Source organism: Hyla sarda, chromosome 9 (genome assembly GCF_029499605.1).
Source record: "Hyla sarda isolate aHylSar1 chromosome 9, aHylSar1.hap1, whole genome shotgun sequence".
Classification (NCBI taxonomy): Eukaryota; Metazoa; Chordata; class Amphibia; order Anura; family Hylidae; genus Hyla; species Hyla sarda.
Genome location: NC_079197.1, coordinates 92,834,419 through 92,853,690, shown reverse-complemented (window position 1 = coordinate 92,853,690; position 19,272 = coordinate 92,834,419). Strand labels below are relative to the sequence as shown.

The 19,272-nt window shown below is 42.7% G+C and overlaps 1 protein-coding gene across 3 annotated transcripts in view; it reads left to right on the top strand.

Annotated features, from left to right (window-relative positions):
* Positions 1 to 19,272, top strand: part of TENM1 (teneurin transmembrane protein 1) — an 876,412-nt gene that overhangs the window by 810,797 nt on the left and 46,343 nt on the right. For all 3 annotated transcript variants that reach the window (XM_056539239.1, XM_056539238.1, XM_056539237.1), the window contains one exon: positions 5,971 to 6,267. In XM_056539239.1, coding sequence (XP_056395214.1) covers positions 5,971 to 6,267 — 297 coding nt within the window. The remainder of the gene's footprint in view (positions 1 to 5,970; positions 6,268 to 19,272) is intronic.

Genomic DNA, 19,272 nt, shown 5'->3' with positions numbered 1-19,272 from the left:
GTTAAATCTTTGTCAGGTTATGACTATACAATATCATAAGCTACAAGAAGAAGAAGAATTACTTTTCTCCCTTGAGTGATATCTTGTGGGAAATTGCTCCACTTCCTTCAGGCACCACCGGGCTAAACTATCTCACCTTCTTATCTTAGGAAATCAATAACATCAGGCTACAAGTTTAACTTTGAATCTTTGTCAGATATTTAATAAGATATATATATATATTTATATATATATATATATATATATATATATATATATATATATATATATACATATATATATACACACACATATGTTGTTTATATATTCAGAAATAATCCCAGGGATATGTGTAGATGTTTAGATGTGACTATGTAAAGCGCTGCATGGGGAGGGGGCAACCCTTAGGGTCACAGGCTCCCATTGACTTCAATGGGCGCTTCAGTGCTAAACTGTGCAGAAAAGTAGCAACATGTCATTTCTTTTCATACATTTCTCCAGCTACCATTGTTTTCAATGAAAGCAGGGTTTTCTAAGCTGATACTGTACTGTTTTTGATATGGAAGTCAGATTTCTCATATTTTTCATATTTAAAAACAACATGACTTTTGCCAAGGTAAACAAATCCTCATAGTAATGGATATATCAAGTCTACCATGAAGATGTGTAGTGACAAAAAAAAAGGCTGGAGGATAACTACAGAGCTAACTGGAACATGAGATAAAGACCCAAGAAGTACATACCATAGTGGAAGACCATGAGACTGCAAGGAGTTCTTAGAGATAGGGAATCAGAAAACTGGCCTTGGTGTAAAGGAAAAGGCATGAAGCATGAAGCACAAGACCCTCTTCAAAACTCGTCAAGTTAGTCAGGGGCCAGTTTGGACCTATACAATGAGGCTGATCTAACCTTAAAAATATCTGCGTTTTCTATTTGTCAATGTAATGTATGGACTGTGACATATTGTTGCTGAACAAGCAGCTTAGTGGAATTGTTGCTTTGATTGTCCTTTCCAGTGAACATTCACTTATGTATTACTGGAGCCTTCTACAAGAGACAGCTTATGTAGTACAATGTAATGAAGGTGAATTCTCTCAATGCAGGTTTATTCCCTACTTGAACTTTTGACACATCCCCTAAGAATAAGAATATTAAGGTTCACATGGCTTATATACATCCTAAAATACCTTCTAAGAAATGAGAGTGTAATGGTTCCACGTGAATGTATATATTCAACTGCGGTGTATTTATAGTAAATACATTAACTGGTATAATAGCAAAGCATTGCTGGGAACAGTCCAACAGTGACAACAATTAGAACCAGCAATTATGTTATAATTATTGCCATCAACATACCATTGGATTCCATAATAGTCTGTCCTTAACAAAAAAAACTACACTGCTCAAAAAAATAAAGGGAACACTAAGATAACACATCCTAGATCAGAATGAATGAACTAATCAGATTAAATACTTTCCTCTTTACATAGTTGAATGTGCTGACAACAAAATCACACAAAAATTATCAATGGAAATCAAATTTATCAACCCATGGAGGTCTGGATATGGAGTCCCACTCAAAATCAAAGTGGAAAACAAACACTACAGGCTGATCCAACTTTGATGTAATTTCCTTAAAACAAGTCAAAATGAGGTTCAGTAGTGTGTGTGGCCTCCATGTGCCCATATGACCTCCCTACAATGCCTGGGCATGCTCCTGATGAGGTGGCAGATGGTCTCCTAAGGGATGTCCTCCCAGACCTGGACTAAAGCAGCCGCCAACTAATGGACAGTCTGTGGTGCAACGTGGCGTTAGTGGATGGAGCGAGACATGATGTCCCAGATGTGCTCAATCGGATTCAGGTCTGGGGAATTTGCGGGCCAGTCCCCAGCATCAATGCCTTCCTCTTGCAGGAACTGCTGACACACTCCAGCCACAAGAGGTCTAGCATTGTCTTGCATTAGGGCCAACCGCACCAGCATATGGTCTCACAAGGGGTCTGAGGATCTCATCTCGGTACCTAATGGCAGTCAGGCTACCTCTGGCAAACACATTGAGGGCTGTGCTGTGCGACCCCTCAAAGAAAAGCCACCCCACACCATTACTGACCCATCGCCAAACCGGACATGCTGGAGGATGTTGCAGGCAGCAGAACATTCTCCATGGCGTCTCCAGACTCTGTCACATGTGCTCAGTGTGAACCTGCTTTAATCTGTGAAGAGCACAGGGCGCCAGTGGCAAATTTGACAATCTTGGTGTTCTCTGGCAAATGCCAAACGTACTGCATGGTGTTGAGCTGTAAGCACAACCCCCCCCCTGTGGATGTCGGGCCCTCATACCACCCTCATGGAGTCTGTTTCTGACCGTTTGAGTGGACACCTGCACATTTGTGACCTGCTGGAGGTCATTTTACAGGTCTCTGGCAGTGCTCCTCCTGCTCCTCCTTGCACAAAGGCAGAGGTAGCAGTCCTGCTGCTGGGTCGTTGCCCTCCTACGGCCTCCTCCATGTCTCCTGATGTACTGGCCTGTCTCCTGGTAGCGCCTCCATGCTCTGAACACTACGTTGACAAACACAGCAAACCTTCTTGCCACAGCTCACATTGATGTGCCATCCTTGATGAGCTGCATTACCTGAGCCACTTGTGTGGGCTGTAGACTCCGTCTCATGCTACCACTAGAGTGAAAGCACCGCCAGCATTCAAAAGTGACCAAAACATCAACCAGGAAGCATATGAACTGAGAAGTGGTATGTGGTAACCTCCTGCAGAACCACTCCTTTATTGGGTGTGTGTTGCTAATTGCCTATAATTTCCACCTGTTGTCTGTTCCATTTGCACAACAGCATGTGAAATTGATTGTCAATCAGTGTTGCTTCCTGAGTGGACAGTGTGATATCACAGAAGTGTGATTGACTTGGAGTTACATTGTGTTGTTTAAGTGTTCCCTTTATTTATTTATTTTTTGAGCAGTGTATAAATATTGCAATAATTGCTTGACAGTTTCTATAGCTGTACTTTAGGAAACCTTAGTGCTGCCACCGTATATGAGAGAAGGTTGACAGTCACTTCTTAAATCTATCTGGAAATCAGAGCTTTTTGCTGTGGAGTCAATTTTGCATCCGTCACTCTGTGTGTCACTGCATTGAATTCTGCTTCTAGTTAACACTACATCTGATGAAACAAGACATCTGACTATTAATCTGTATCCACTTGAATTCTGAAGTATGAATTCGTTATCTGTATGCATTTTGTGGCCGCTGTATCATGGCCCAAAGTAAAAACATGCTTGAGTCTATGAGGCCTAAGGTTTTTAAAGGGATACTCCGGCCCTGAGACATCTTATCCCCTATCCAAAGGATAGGCGATAAGATGTCTCACTGCAGGGGTCCCGCCGCTGGGGACCCCCGCAATCTTGTATTCACCACCCACCTGTTTAAGCTGCACGCCATGGTGCCAGCTCACAAACAGCCGGGTGGGACCACGGGGCCGGAGTATCGTGACGTCAGGACTCCGCCCCCGTGTGACATCACCCCCGCCCCCACTATGCAAGCCTATGGGAGGGGGCGTGACGGTAGTCACGCCCCCTCCCATAGACTTGCATAGTGGGGGCAGGGAGTGACATCTCACGGGGGCGGAGTCCTGACATCACTAATGTTCTTCCTGTGTTTGCATAGGTTTTCACCAGGTACCACAGTTTCCTCCCACACTCACAAACACATACTGAGGTTAGATTGTAAGCCGCAAAATGAACAAGGAGCAATGTGATAGGTCCACACTATATAATAAATCAGCGTTTCATGCAAGCAAGGTCATATATGCTAGTTGTACTTAAAAAAAAATCATCTGCTCCATGTCAGGGAAGCACAAAGCATCCATTCTTGATTCAAGCATGTTGTCTGGGGGGGGATTTATCAAAACCTGTCCAGAGGAAAAGTTGCTGAGTTGCCCATAGCAACCAATCAGATCATGAAAGAATGAAAGAAACAATCTGATTGGTTGCTATGGGTAACCCAGCAACTTATCCTTTGGACAGGTTTTGATAAATTTTAAAATGTGCCTCCTAGGCAGCACTGAAATAAACAAGTGGTGTATTTACCCATTCCTCTCCCTTGCTGCTTCCAGTTTCCACAGTGCCCAGTCTTTGCCGCGGTTCTGTCCTTCACCAATTCTGCTGATGTTCTCTGTATGTTATACTGGAGAACAATGAGCTCATACACTACTTTCCTAAAAAAAAAAATCTACTTTTATTTGTTCACAATTAAAAAAAAAACATGATTGTAATATTTTATCAAATATACATATATTATATGGTAACACGAACCAAATGCAAAAAAGTGCACAAAGGGGAAAATATCAATGACTGGTAAATATAGCAATATTCCAATTAGAGATGAGCGAACTTACAGTAAATTCGATTCGTCACGAACTTCTCGGCTCGGCAGTTGATGACTTATCCTGCCTAAATTAGTTCAGCCTTCCGGTGCTCCGGTGGGCTGGAAAAGGTGGATACTTTCCTAGGAAAGAGTCTCCTAAGACTGTATCCACCTTTTCCAGCCCACCGGAGCACCAGAAAGCTTAACTAATTTATGCAGGAAAAGTCATCAACTGCCGAGCCGAGAAGTTCGTGACGAATCGAATTTACTGTAAGTTCGCTCATCTCTAATTCCAATGCATATATTATGTGCAAAAGCTACTGTCTGCCTCTTGAAAAAGATCCCGTAACATGCGTCGAGGTCGGGGGAGATACTGTGGCTGGCTCCTGTAATGGGTAAGCAGTGGTGTGTGGTGTGATTTATGGTGGATAGTGATTTAGAACTTTTCTATATTGTTTTGACCACAGTGGCTAGTTTGGGACCCCAAAAAGGGAAAGTAGTAAGTAATCCCAGCGGCTACTTTGCATATTTGTGGATAACAATAGGATTATCTCCCCACGGTAGTTTATCCATCCCATATATTTTGCACATAATATATGCATTGGAATATTGCTATATTTACCGGTCAGTGTTATTCTACCCTTTGTGCACTTTTTTGCATTTGGTTTGTGTTACCATATAATATATGTATATTTGATGAAATATTACAATCATGTTTTTGACACTGCCGTTGGCTGTCCGGGCATGCTGGGAGTTGTAGTTTTGCAACATCTGGAGGTCCGCAGATTGAAGACCACTGCATAGGAGGTAATACTCACGTGTCCCCATCGCTCCGGACCCGTCACTGCTGCCCTGGATGTCGCTCCATCGCTGTCGCCGTGTCCCCGTCGCTCCGGAACGTTTCTGCTGCCGGCCGGGTATCCTCGCTCTCCGTCGCCGCCATCACGTCATTACGCACGCCGACGTACGTACAACGTGATGACGAGGAAGGAGAGCGCCGGCCATACAGGGGATCCCTGAACGGAGAAGACACAGAGGAGGCAGGTTAGGTCCCTCCCGGTGTCCTGTAAGCACTAACCCGGCAATTCAGTCGGGCTGTTCAGGACCACCGCAGTGAAATCGCGGCGGTCCCGAACAGCCCGACTGAACAGCCGGGTTAGTGTCACTTTCCCTTCAGACGCAGCGGTCAGCTTTGATCGCCGCGTCTGAAGGGTCAATGCAGGGCATCACCGCGATCGGTGATGTCCTGTATTAGCCGCGGGTCCCGGCCGTTGATGGCCGCAGGGACCGCCGCGATAGGGGTGTATTTGCCGTATAAGAAGCACCGACTTTTCCCCCCCAGTTTTGGGGAAGAAAAAGTGCGTCTTATACGGCGAAAAATACGGTAATAGTCAATTTTTGGTATAATGGTTACTGGCACGCACCTGAATAGAACTTTTGTATACTTACTATGATGTTCTCTGTATACCGGAAATGCCCACTCCCTGCATGGACAACCCAACACAAAGGACCAGGATAACTCTCCAGAAGGCATTGCGAGAGCATGTCCTGATTATACATATTATGAATTGTTTCTTAGTCGCCCGTATTTAATTACTGCTTTATGCTTACATTTTAGGCTCACAACCGAAACTTATTATCCATTGATTTTGATCACATCACCAGAACGGGAAAAATCTATGATGATCACCGAAAATTCACGTTACGAATTCTCTATGACAAAACTGGACATCCCGTGTTGTGGTCACCCAGCAGCAAGTATCAAGAAGTCAACATTACATATTCTCCATCTGGACTTGTTACCTCCATTCAAAGAGGAGCGTGGACTGAGAAAATAGAGTATGATCAAAATGGGAAGATGGTATCACGAATTTGGGCAAATGGTAAAATATGGAGTTACACATATGAGGAAAAGGTGAGTAAATGCTTGAAACTTTTCAGGCTTATTCTTTCTAAACTAATTTATAAAGAAACTGTGTGAGGAGAGATACAATAGTCTAACAATGAACTGACTGAAGCCTTATTTATTCTTTTACTAAAGAAGAATAATCGTTATACCAAGTAGTACAAAAGAAAGTGAATCGAAATGAGAGGATTTCACAACAATGCATTCCAGCTGTCTTTTATAACTGAATAATGGCCTGTTCCCGTTTACATATAAGTTTCTTATATAGTCAATTGATCACAGTACTTTTCTAGCATTTAACAAGAAACAGCTGTCATTAGTTTTATAAAAGTCTTACTGTTAAAACATCTCCTTACTGTTAAATCATCTCCTAATGGCAATCTCTTAAAGGAAGAATGAAAAATGTGCCCAATTTTATACATATTTTACAGCAATAAAATAATCATTTAACAAGTGAATGCCATATCGGGATAATCATTTGATTCCTTTATAACACAAGATCACCTTTAGAGAAGTTGGGTCAGAGAGCTAGAAAGTTTCAAAATATACTGTCGCACTTTGTAATCTATCTTAATGGGAACCTGCCATGTTGAACAAGCAGTATGATCTGGACGCAGCGTGTTATAAAAGAGGAAGAGCAGAACACATTGATAGATAATATTGTGGGAAAATATGTAGTATTTCTTGTAATGTATTAAATGCTCTGCTCATTCCTGCCCACTCCGATGGGTGGAGTCATTTAGTTATTGGCAGCCATCAGTGTATGAGTGTGTATGTACAGAAGGATGCCAGGTACGGAGTAATGTCATCTACTGGAGGTGAGATCAGAATTAGCAGGAATTTTTATGAATAAATTGCAAGTTATACAGTGGTCCATCAAGTTACAATATTAATTGGTTCCAGGACAACCATTGTATATTGAAACCATTGTATGTTGAAACCATTGTATGTTGAGACCAAGACTCTGTAGAAACCTGGTAATTGATTCTGAAGCCACAAAAATGTCATCTAAAATAGGAAAAAGTGAGGATTAAAGAAAAATAAGTAGATAACTACTATAGATAAAGCAAGTCCTTACATATAAGAGTAAGAGAGCTCTGCTGGGAGCTGTAAATCACTGTCTATGTAGAGGACAGGAGCTTCTTCACGGTCCTGTACAGTGCACACAATGTCCTAAAAAAGTAAAATGGGGCCTCCATTACCTGGTTTTCAAAAGAGCAGCACAGGTAAAGAGTAGTACAGAACATGTAGTACCTCCCTTTACTGTAGGGAGGCGCTACCAGACAGTCAGTCAGTGCATGCACTTCAGTAATACAGTTGTTTTACAGTAAAATGCCTATTCTGATTGGTCGGTTCTTCCAGCCATTGACATGTTTCGCAAATCCGGACTGTCCGTAGCATTGTATGTTCAATATGATTTCAAGTTACAATGGTCCAGAAAAGACCATTGTATGTTGAAACTATTGTATGTTGAGGCCATTGTAAGTTGAGGGATCACTGTTTTTGTAGCACAAAACTATAACAAATTTTTCACAGGAGCCATGAGGGCTCATCTGTACATCTTCTGACATAAAGAATCTGACTAAACTTCTATCTGTCCTGTGCAGTGGGTCTCGCCGATAGGAAGCACCTCCTTGACCTAGAAAGTTTCCTATCAATGTGTATATGTGTGTTAACCCCTTACTCCCAGGCAGAAATGGTAGTAAGTGCAATAACAGCATGAAAATATTACATAAAACAATACTAAGGTGCAAATACACAGAACACAAGGGATAAACAGGGTGACACCAGGGCTGGTGCAATGATTTTTGTCTGCAAAGATGATTGTCGGGAGACCATATGGCATCACAATTGAAGGGATTAACAGGATTAAAATTCCTTAATTTAATTTTAATGACATTTTTTAACCCCTTAATGATGCAGGGTTTTTCCGTTTTTGCATTTTCATTTTTTCCTCATCACCTTCTAAAAATCATAACACTTTAAATTTTGCACATAAAATTCCATATTATAGCTTATTTTTTGCGCCACCAATTCTACTTTGTAGTGACATTAGTTATTTTACCAAAAAATCCACAGTGAAACAGAAAAAAAAAATTCATTGTGTGACACAATTGAAGAAAAAAATCTCATTTTGTAACTTTTGGGGGCTTCCGTTTCTACGCAGTACATTTTTGGGTAAAAATGACGCCCTATCTTTATTCTGTAGGTCTACTTATAGGTTTAGCCTACTTATATAGGTTGGATACTTCTGAAAAAAATCATAACCACATGCAGGAAAATTTACACGTAAAAAATTCTCATCTTCTAAATGCTATAACTTTTTAACTTTTCTGCGTATGGGCCGGTGTGAGGATTCATTGTTTGCGCCGTGGTCTGAAGTTTTTATCGGTACCATTTATGTATTGGTCGGACTTTTTGATCACTTTTTATTCATTTTTTCATGATATAAAAAGTGACCAAAAATAAGCTATTTTGTACTTTGGAATTTTTTTTGCGAGTACGCCATTGGCCTTGCGGTTTAATTAATGATACATTTTTGTAATTCAGACATTTCCGCACGCAGCGATACCACATATGTTTATTTTTATTTACACTGGTTTATTTTTATGGGAAAAGGGGGTGATTCAAACTTTTATTAGGGAAGGGGTTAAATGACCTTTATTAACTTTTTTTTTCCACTTTTTTTTGCAGTGTTATAGCTCCCATAGCGGGCTAAAACATTGTACATACTATTCTTTTACACTGATCACTGCAAAGACATAGCTTTGCATTGATCAGTGTTATAGGCGGTCGATTGCTCAAGCCTGTATCTCAGGCTGGGAGCAATCAATCGCAAATTGGACACGACGGAGCCAGGTAAGGGGACCTCTGTTCAGATGTTAGCTGATTGGGACATCGCAATTTTTTCGCAATGGTCCCGATCAGCCCAACTGAGCTGCCGGGAAGCTTTCACTTTCATTTTAGATGTGATGATCAACTTTGATTGCGATCGTTGCCGCACGCTATTAGCCCAGGGTCCTGGCTATCATTAGCTGCTGGGACAGACCCGGTATGACGCAGGGTCATGGCGTGACCCAGTTTTATTTACCGGGACAAGGCGTAGGGCGTACAGGTACGCCCTACGTCCTTAAGAGGTTAAATCCTTTTTTGAGGACCCATTCTGGTGAGCATCGAACTGGCGGTCCGCCACGAGGTGAGCTACCACCTGGTCCAGCCCCTGCCTCTCAGCGTCACCCCGCCCTCCTGACTGTGAAACTGCAAATGTTTAATTTAATCAGTTATGGTTCATTGTTATCGCTCCTACCTGTTTCATTGGATTCTTGTGGTAATTCCAGATGTAATATATGACGATGACCATAGGGCCTCATAATTGAAAAGATTGAAGAGATGTTTTTAAATTTAAATTGAAAAATTTGATTAGATTCACAAGTTTAATGTCCCGGGTGCCGAAGTGTTTACTTTGAACTAATACTGTATGACCACAGAACCCATTATAACATGGAGATCAGATGGCACCACAATGACAGAGCCTAGAGGTGGCAGCAGCCCGATGAGACCATAGGGCCTCACAATTGAAAAGATTAAAGATATTTTATTAAATTGAAGATTTTAAATAGATTAACATTTTAAAAGTTGACACAGCCTAGAGGTGGCGTAAGCATGAGGAGACCATATAGTGGCAGAATGACACAGCCTGGAGGTGGTGGAAGCATGAGGAGATCATATAGTGGCTGAATGACACAGCCTGGAGGCAGGGCCGTTTTTAATTTTGATTGGACCCTGGGCAAACAAGTTTTTGGGCACTGTAGCACAGCGCACCCTAGCCACACCTCTTTGACACTCAATGCACCCCTAAAATTTTTTATTTTTGTTTAGCAAAATAAAGGAACAGACAACATCTAAGAAGAAATGCAAAGTATCCATACATCAACATCTTTTTTGGCTATGCTAGCAATTTCATATGCATAAGGCTTCTTTCACACTGCCGTTAGGACATGGTAGTACAATGGCTGTTGGGGGAGCCTGGGGGAATAGCGGAAGAAAAATGTCGCCTTGCGCCGTCATTTTCTCCTGCTAGTACCATTACAAAACAACGGCACCCGACGGACCCCAATATAGTAAATGGGATCCATTGGGACCCGTTATTGCTAATTGTGCCCCATCCCAAAAACGTCCGGGAAAAAAAGAGCCTAACGGCCATTTAAGGGCGGGGCACAATAGCAGTGTGAAATAAACATACGACAGATGCACTTTAAACAACTTTAATTTTTGCAAGTGTGAACCCCGCCCTACAGTGCCCAAATGATAATGCCATTTCTTTGTGGGACTCACAGGCTGTCATCAGCGTCGTTCTCTTTTAACTTTCCATCTAGCTTGGACCACTGTGACGATTTCTTCCAGACATATGTTGTTTCTGCAGAATTGGTAGGGAAATATTTTAGGTGCATCTATTACCCAGCACCGCATGAAATAGTCCAGCTATAAGAAGATATGTCATTCAGAAACAAGGAAAAGCTCTTCACACCTAGCTTTTTCATGCTCCTGAATGGCATATCTTTTTATAATAGCTGAGCTGATATAAGCAGATACGCCATTGAAAAGCATGAAAAAAACTAGAAGATATGCTATTCAGGAGCATGAAAAAGCCAGGTGAAAAATTGGCACCAAGCTTTTTCATGCTCCTAAATGCCATTGCTGCTTATAGCCTTAACCCTCTCATTTTTCAGGTTTAGTTTTTTCCTCTTTGCCTTCTAATAGACATAACTCTTATTTTTCAACGTACAGACTCATATAAGGGCTTGTTTGTTGCATCACCAATTGTACTTTGCAATGACATCACTTAATTTACCATGAAATTTACAGTGAAATACACAAAAAATATTAGTGGGACAAAATTGAAAAAAAATCATAAGCAGATATGCCATTCAGGAGCATGAAAAGGCTAGGGGAGAAATTATCACCTAGCTTTTCTGTGCTCCTGAATGCCATTGCTGCTTAAAGCCGAGAAGGATAACTTACTATAAATTATAGGCAAATTTGTCTATAATAGCTTAAGTAATATAAGCAGAAATGACACTAAGGAGCACAGAGAAGCTGCGTGACAATTTCTCACCTAGATTTTGGATGCTACCAAATGGCATACTGTATGTGCTTTTAATAGCTCAGCTATTATAGATAGATTTACCTAAACTTTTAGTCCAATCTGTCTATAATAGCTGAGCTATGATAAGCAGATATGCCATTTAGGAATCCAGAAAAGCTAGGTGACGATTTCTGACCTTGTGTTTTCATGCTCTTGAATGGCATATCTGCTTATCTTAGCTCAACTAATATAGATAGATTTACCTATAACTTTTGGTCAAATCTGTCTATAAAAGCTGAGCTATGATAAGCAGATATGCCATTCAGGAACCCAGAAAGGCTAGGTGACAATTTCTCGCTTTGTCTTTTCATGCTACTGAATGGCATATCTGCTTATCATCATAGCTCAGCTATTATAGACAGATTTGACTAAAAGTTATAGGTAAATCTATCTATAATAGCTGAGCTATGATATGGAGATATGCCATTCAGAAGCCCAGAAAAGCTAGGTCACAATTTCTTACATAGTTTTTCCATGCTACTGAATGGCATGTCTGCTTATAATAGCTCAATAACCCAGCTTTTCTGTGTACCTGAATGGCAAATCAGTTCATGCCTGGTGGACTGGTGGTACCTTTGGGGAGACTCTAGAAGCAGAGACCGCCGGCGGGACCTCAGGCAGGTGGCAGCCACTAGGGGGAGGAGCCTCCTACACTCTCCTCAAGTCACGTGGGGCACGCAGCAGGGTCGTGCGCACGCAGGTCTGGAGGTTACGCAGCCCACGTCATCACCCAGGGCCTAGGTAAGGAAACATGGCCAGCCTATGACATCACAGGGTCGGCCCTCTTTTTCTGCAAATGTAGCTGCCGCGGGCGCTGGGCGGCCTATGTGGGCCATCTGTTCAGGCTGCTGGGCCTTAACATAGGGGCAAAAGGGCTAGCTGCTTTAGGCCCCCAGGAATGACAGGGCCCAGGGAAGCTGCCCCTTTTGCCCCTCGTTAAAGACGGCCCTGCCTGGAGGTGGCATCAGCAAGAGGAGAACATATGGTGGCAGATTGACACAGCCTGAAGGTGGCATCAGCATGAGGAGTACATATGGTGCTAGAATGACACAGCCTGGAGGTGGCATCAGCATGAGGAGAACATATGGTTGCAGAATAACACGGCATAGGGATGGCATCAGCAGCATTAGGAGTCCTGAAAGTGACCCGGTGACAGAATGGGGCGGTGGGTGGCAATACCAGTACCAGGTGACGTAGTTGGGTGAAAGAAGGAGCACTTGGCCTCAGATGTGTGGCATCAAGCGGGTGGCAGGATCAGAATAGTAGCTGAGGCCGGTAGAAAACTGTCTCTTTTGCCAAAGTGTTGATGGGCACAAGTAAGTATTGAGGATATGCATTACGTAAAACTTAACTTTTAATATTATTCTTAGGATAAAATATATGGACCCAATTTTTTTTTCTAAATCTAACAAAAGGAAAGGCGTGAAAAAACACCATGTGCCACCTACACCACCAAGTATTAATGTAATGCAAAGACCTCTAAAAGGTGGAAGGAAACAACGTATGGTCCATTGTAACAGGTGGGGGTAAAAGCTTTCCCTGTAAGGCTCAACTCTCGCACTATTAATTCCCTTCTTGGCAAGTGTTACTCGCCCTAAAAAAAGGCCGCCCCACACATGAACCTCTCACTATTTCCAACTAAAAACACTGCCATTTCCCAGGGTTTTAGTTGGAAATAGGTAGAGGTTCCTGTGTGGGGCTGCCTTTTTTTAGGACGATTAACAGTTGCCTTCAAAAGGTGGAAGGGAAAAACATATTGTCCATTGTAGTAGGTGAGGGTAAAAACTTCCATGTAATGTCCTACTCTCGCCCTATTAATTCTCTGATAAATGGCAGTGTATTTAGGTGGAAATAGGGAGAGGTTCCTGTGTGGGGCCGCCCTTTTTAGGGTGAGTAACACTTGCCAAGAAGCAAATTAATAGTAACAGAGTAGGGCCTTACAGGGGAAGTTTTTACCCCCACCTGTTACAATGGACCATACATTGTTCCCTTCCACCTTTTAGAGGTCTTTCTATCACATTAATACTTGGTGGTGTAGGTGGCACATGGTGTTTTTTGCGCACCTTTCCCTTTGTTAGATTTTAAAAAATTGGGGTCCATATATTTTATCCTAAGAAAAGTTACGTTTTAGCTAATGCATGTCCTCAATACTTACTTACTTACGGACGAATTTCTGTAACTGGGGAGCAGCACCTTAATTATTTTTAGCTGTATCCATATTTGTGAAGTGTTGGTGTGGCACCATGGTCAATCTACTCTGATGCATTAGGCATGGGCGGGTGGAAATCCTGGCTGATCCATGCCTGATTCATCTTCACAAAGGTCAGCATCTAAATATTTTTCGTGGACAGACGAGTTCTCCTTGGAGTGACTATGGCCCCCGCTGCACTAAACACCTGCTCTGAAGGCACACTACCGGCTGGGCAGGACAGCTTTTCCAGGGCAAACTCTGCTAACTGCGGTCACAAATCAAGTTTGGCTGCCCAGAAGTCCAGCGGATCTTTAAGGTGTGTTGGCATGGTCATGTCAAGGTATGCCTCCTTCTGGTTCAGGTCCTGTTCCAGGTCTACCTGCTGCTGATGAGTTGCTTCACTATGCGGGTGAAGAAAGGTATTCATCAGCGACTCAAGCTGCTGCTGATGGAGCAGGTACTGTTCCTGCCACCCCACCCTTCCCCAGCAGCCATGGTAGTGAAACGTGAGCGCAGAAGGCCCCCAAAATCAGACCTGCGAGAGAAGGGATGATGGCTCAGATAGGCATTGGCCAACTGACTATGTAGGATGTATCTGTAGTTGGTCAGGTTGTCCTCCCTCTCAGTGGGTGTAAACAGGGCCCCCATTTTGTGGTGATAGCGAGGGTCTAATAAGGTGGAGAGCCAGAAGTAATCCCACTACCCAAGTGACTTGGAGAGACTCCCTGCCTCCATCTCCACTGCATACTGCCACGATGTGTCTGGGTCCTCTGTCTTGCCTTCCATATAACCCTCTAGCTCCTCTGGCTGCTCCTGCTCCTCCTATCCTGTCAGATGACTAGAAAAAACTAGAAAAACCTTGAGTGTGCTCCACTGTCCCGCCCCTCTTTCTCTTCCAGTTCAGCCCCCACATGACTCCGCTCTGCTTAACCCCTTAAGGACGCAGCCCTTTTTCACCTTAAAGACTGAGCCCTTTTTCGCAATTATGACCACCATCACTTTACAAATTAATAACGCGAAAACGCTTTTACCGAATATTCTGATTCTGAGATTGTTTTTTCGTGACATATTCTACTTTATTTTGGTGGTAAATTTTTGGCGTTAATTGCATCCTTTTTTGGTGAAAAATCCCAAAATTTCATGAAAATTGTGAAAATTTTGCATTTTTCTAACTTTGAAGCTCTCTAATTGTAAGGAAAATGGATATTCCCAATACATTTTATTTTTATTGACAAACACAATGGCCCTCATTTACTATTCTAAACCCGACTTCTTTTGTCGGGGTTTTTTGTCGCATCTTTGTCTGCGCCATGTCGCAGACATGGTGCGCCAGTCTGCGACACGATGCGACATTTTTTCCCGACGGACCCGATGTGGATTCTCCCAAACCCGAAAAAGGGGCGTAACCCGACATTTCTGAGCTTTCCCACGTATTTATAAAGGTTTTCAACCCAAATTTGTTGAATTGTTGTGGATTTTTTCCCGACAGCTCAGAGGAGTTGGAAACGAAAACTAACAAAACGCACGTGCGACAAACAAGATGCGACATAATAATAAATACCAGGGGAAAAAAGCAGTCGGGTAAGAAAGCAAGATAGATTTACAACCCGATTTTCTAAGTAAATGAGGGACAATATGTCCACTTTATGTTGGCATCAACATAAACAAAAATGTCATGAAAATTGCTAAATCTGAAGGGACAGATGTTACAGAACTACAACTCCCAGCATGCCTGGGCAGTCGAGGCATGCTGAGAGTTGTAGTTTGGCAACATCTGTAACAGTGGTCTCCAAACTGTGACCCTCCAGATGTTGCAAAACTACAACTCCCAGCATGCCCAGACAGCCTTTGGCTCTCTGGGCATGCTGGGAGTTGCAGTTTGGCCCCCCTAGTGGTTGCCACAGTAAAGATCGATTTACTTTCACTTTCAATTCCTCCCCCCCACTGTCGATTCCCTACCTGATCAGGATCCTGCAGGCTCCAGCGAAGATCCCAGGTCCCCAGGCATCTTCTCCTGCAGGTATGGCCTCCATCTTCTTCCCAGAGCCCCTCGACATCCAGGGGCGGGCAGAACGGGGGGTTGCCATGGCAACCCCCTGTCCTGCGCTGCCATTGGTCAGAACTCCGTTCTGAGTAATGGCAGGGGATAGGAGTAGATCGCAGCGATCTCACTCCAATCCTTTAGGCTGATCGGGGCTGTTGCTGACAACTCCGATCAGCCCTATTTTCCGGGTGATCGGGTCACCAGAGACCCGATCAGTCCGGAATTGGAGAAAATCGCATGTCTGAATTGACATGCGATTTTCTCCGATCGCCGACATGGCGGGGTCTCAGGACCCCCCTGGGCGATGTGCCAGGGTGCCTGCTGAATGATTTCAGCAGGCATCCGGCTCCGGTCCCCAACCGGCTAGCGGTGGGGACCGGATTTCCCACGGGCGTATGGATACGCCCTCGGTCCTTAAGGACTCGGAATGCAGGGCGTATCCATACGTCCTGTGTCCTGAAGAGGTTAAAACTGTATTAGGCTACAAAAACAAGTGTGCAACTTTGGCTGGCCTTTCAAAGTAACTAGGCCAAAATTAGTTTAACAGGAAAAAAACGTACACTACGTAGGTGTATGTACAGTTTACACTTATGAGAGGAGGACAATATGCTCCACTTTAAACTGTGTTGGGCTTCAAAAACAAGTGTGTAGCTTTGGCTGGCCTTTCACAGTAACTAGCAGTGTGGAGCGGCATAGGCCATATTCGAATTCACAATATTTTGCGAATATATGGACGAATATTCATCATATATTCGCTAAATTCGCATATTCGTAACATTCACGTTTTATTTCTGCATATGCGAAAATTAGCCTATGCGAAAATCAGCATAAGTGAAAAATCGCATATGCGAAAATTAGCATATGTGGAAATTAGCATAGCGATAATTTGCATTTGCGAAAATTCGTACGCCAGTCTCACGCAGTAGTATTAGAGCCTTCTTCACACCACACAAGCTGGAAGCAGAGAGGGATAATCACTGTGATGTGTACTGTGAAAAAAAAAACGAATATTCGTAATTGCGAATATATAGTGCTATATTCGCGAATATTTGCGAATTCGCGAATATGCGATATTCACAAATAAAATTTGCATTGCGAATATTCGCGAGCAACACTAGTAACTAGGCCAAAATTTGTTTGACAGGGGAAAAAAATTGTACACTACCTATGTACGCACAGGTTACACTTATGAGAGGACAATGCACTCTGCTACGCAACCTATATTAGGTACTAAAAGCAGGTGACTATGGCTTTTAGTGCACTGCTCACCCTAACTGTCCCCTATTAGCTTTAGAATTGTTGCACACCCCAGTGCAGCAGTACAGAGTCGCTGTGTAAAACACCCAAAAGTGTACTTTCTCTCTCTCTCTTTTATAGAGCTGTGACATCACAGGGCTGACTGCTGATAGGCTGCATGCTGCATGTGATTCAGGGTGATCCCGCCTACCCGCCTTCCCGCTTCCCATAGTTCCTTGCCACATGTTCTCACATGTGGAGCTGCCCTTTTTAGATGCCCTGGAGCCTGGACCGCACTAAATGGAGTTTAAATAAGCTATTTGTTTTATCAAATCACGGCGATATTCGGATTCGTTACGGAACAAGTTTTTCATAAAATTCGTAACGAATTCGGATCCGTCAGATTCGATTCGCTCATCCCTAATACTGAATAAAAAGCACTATATAACATCACGCATACTGTGCCCATATAGTGGTAGATACCAGCTGTATACAAGCTCTGGAGACCATATAAGTGATTACAGTGCAGTTACATTCACTGACTCACAGACAGCATCTTTTTGGAATCATCCTCTTTTCCTCTCTGTCTGGCCCATGAAGTCTTCTTCCAACCATGACTCATCTCCACAGAATCTGGCAGAAATACATGTTAAGCACCACAATTTTCTAGAACATTCCCAACGTTTTTTCTATCATGGATTATACACTCTGTGTATAAGTTCCAAAATCACAGCACCAGCCAGGTCATGGATCTTGAAAAACTGGATTGTTTTATTTTCCCCACAACAATAGCAATGTTTCGGCAGTAATAGCCTTTATCAAGCATCTATATACAAGCATCTATATATATATATATATATATATATATATATATATACTGTGCCCCCATATAATATAATAATATATAAATACTGTGCCCTCATATATTATATAAATATACATAAATACTATGCCTATATATATATAAATATATATATATATATATATATATATATATATATATATGTGTGTGTGGGAAATTTATCTTACCTGAAATTTCTATTTCCTGTAGTCCGTAGGTGGCACACATATGGGGATACATTCTCCTGTAGACCCCTATATAGAAGAGTATCATCCTAGCAATATGCACAAAGATTGATTAGTGAACCCCCCCCCCCCCCCGCAGGGCCGGCCCTATATTAACCCCCCACAAACCAACGGGAGGCGTAACATTAATGCAGCAATATAAGTTTATTGGGAGGGTTCCTTGTGCCGCCTACGGACTGCAGGAAATGGAAATTTCAGGTAAATTTCCCACTTCCTGGGCATCCTACAGCGACACACATATGGGGAAACCACAGCAATATAAAAATTAAAGGGAGGGAACCTTAACTGCTCCCAGCAGCTTGTATAATACTCAAACCAAAGGCTGACTCCTCTGACACTGTGACATCCAGCCTGAAGTGCATGATGAATGTAGTTGGAGATGCCCAGGTAGCAGCCTTGCAAATCAGATCCAGAGGAATACTATATTTTTCTGCCCATGAGGCTGCTGTAGAATGGGTAGAATGAGCTCATAGAAACAAAGGGGATTTAATCCCTTCTGCTTCGTAGCATATTCTGATGGTATCTCTGATTCAACGGGCTAAGGAGGCTTTATTCGCTTTTTTCCCTTTGTTCGGACCTTGGGACTGGAGGAATAAACCTTCTGAAGATCTAAAGGGAAGACATCTTTCCACATATTCGAGTACCACTCTCTTTACATCTAGAAGATGAAGATTTCCTTCCGCCTTTTTTGGGGAATCACTGGAAGTATGATTTCTTGATTGATATTGGCAGTCGAGGCAACTTTTGGCAGAAAACCTAGCATGGTCCTGAAAATTACCGCTTCTGGTAAAATCTTTAGATATGGTTCTTTGCAGGACAGAGCCTGAATCTCACTAATTCTTCTGGCTATTAAAAACACTGTTTTAAATGATAGGTTTTTCAAGGAAGCAGATGACAATGGCTCATAATTTTCTGAGAACCAGCGGCAGGTCCCAAGAGGGCAACGGGTTATGAAAAACTGGCCTAAGCTTCTTGATGGCTTTAAAGATCTTGAAACTAATAATGATCGTGAAAATAACCCATTTAGGTGAGTGTTTATTGCATTAACTTGTACCTTCAAGGTGTTAGGTTTAAGCCCTTTATTAAAGCCTTCTTGCAAGAACTGGAGTAATGAAGGAACTTCTTCCAGAGTCATGAAAGTCCTCCTACACCAAGCTGAGTATAGATTCCAAATTCTGGAGTAGATCTTCATGGTAGCCGGTTTTCTTGAGGCTAGTAAGGTGTTGATTACCTCTCGAGAAAACCCCTGCCCGATCAGTGAGGAGCGTTCATGTTCCATTCAGTTAGATGTAACTGGTCGAGATCCTGGTG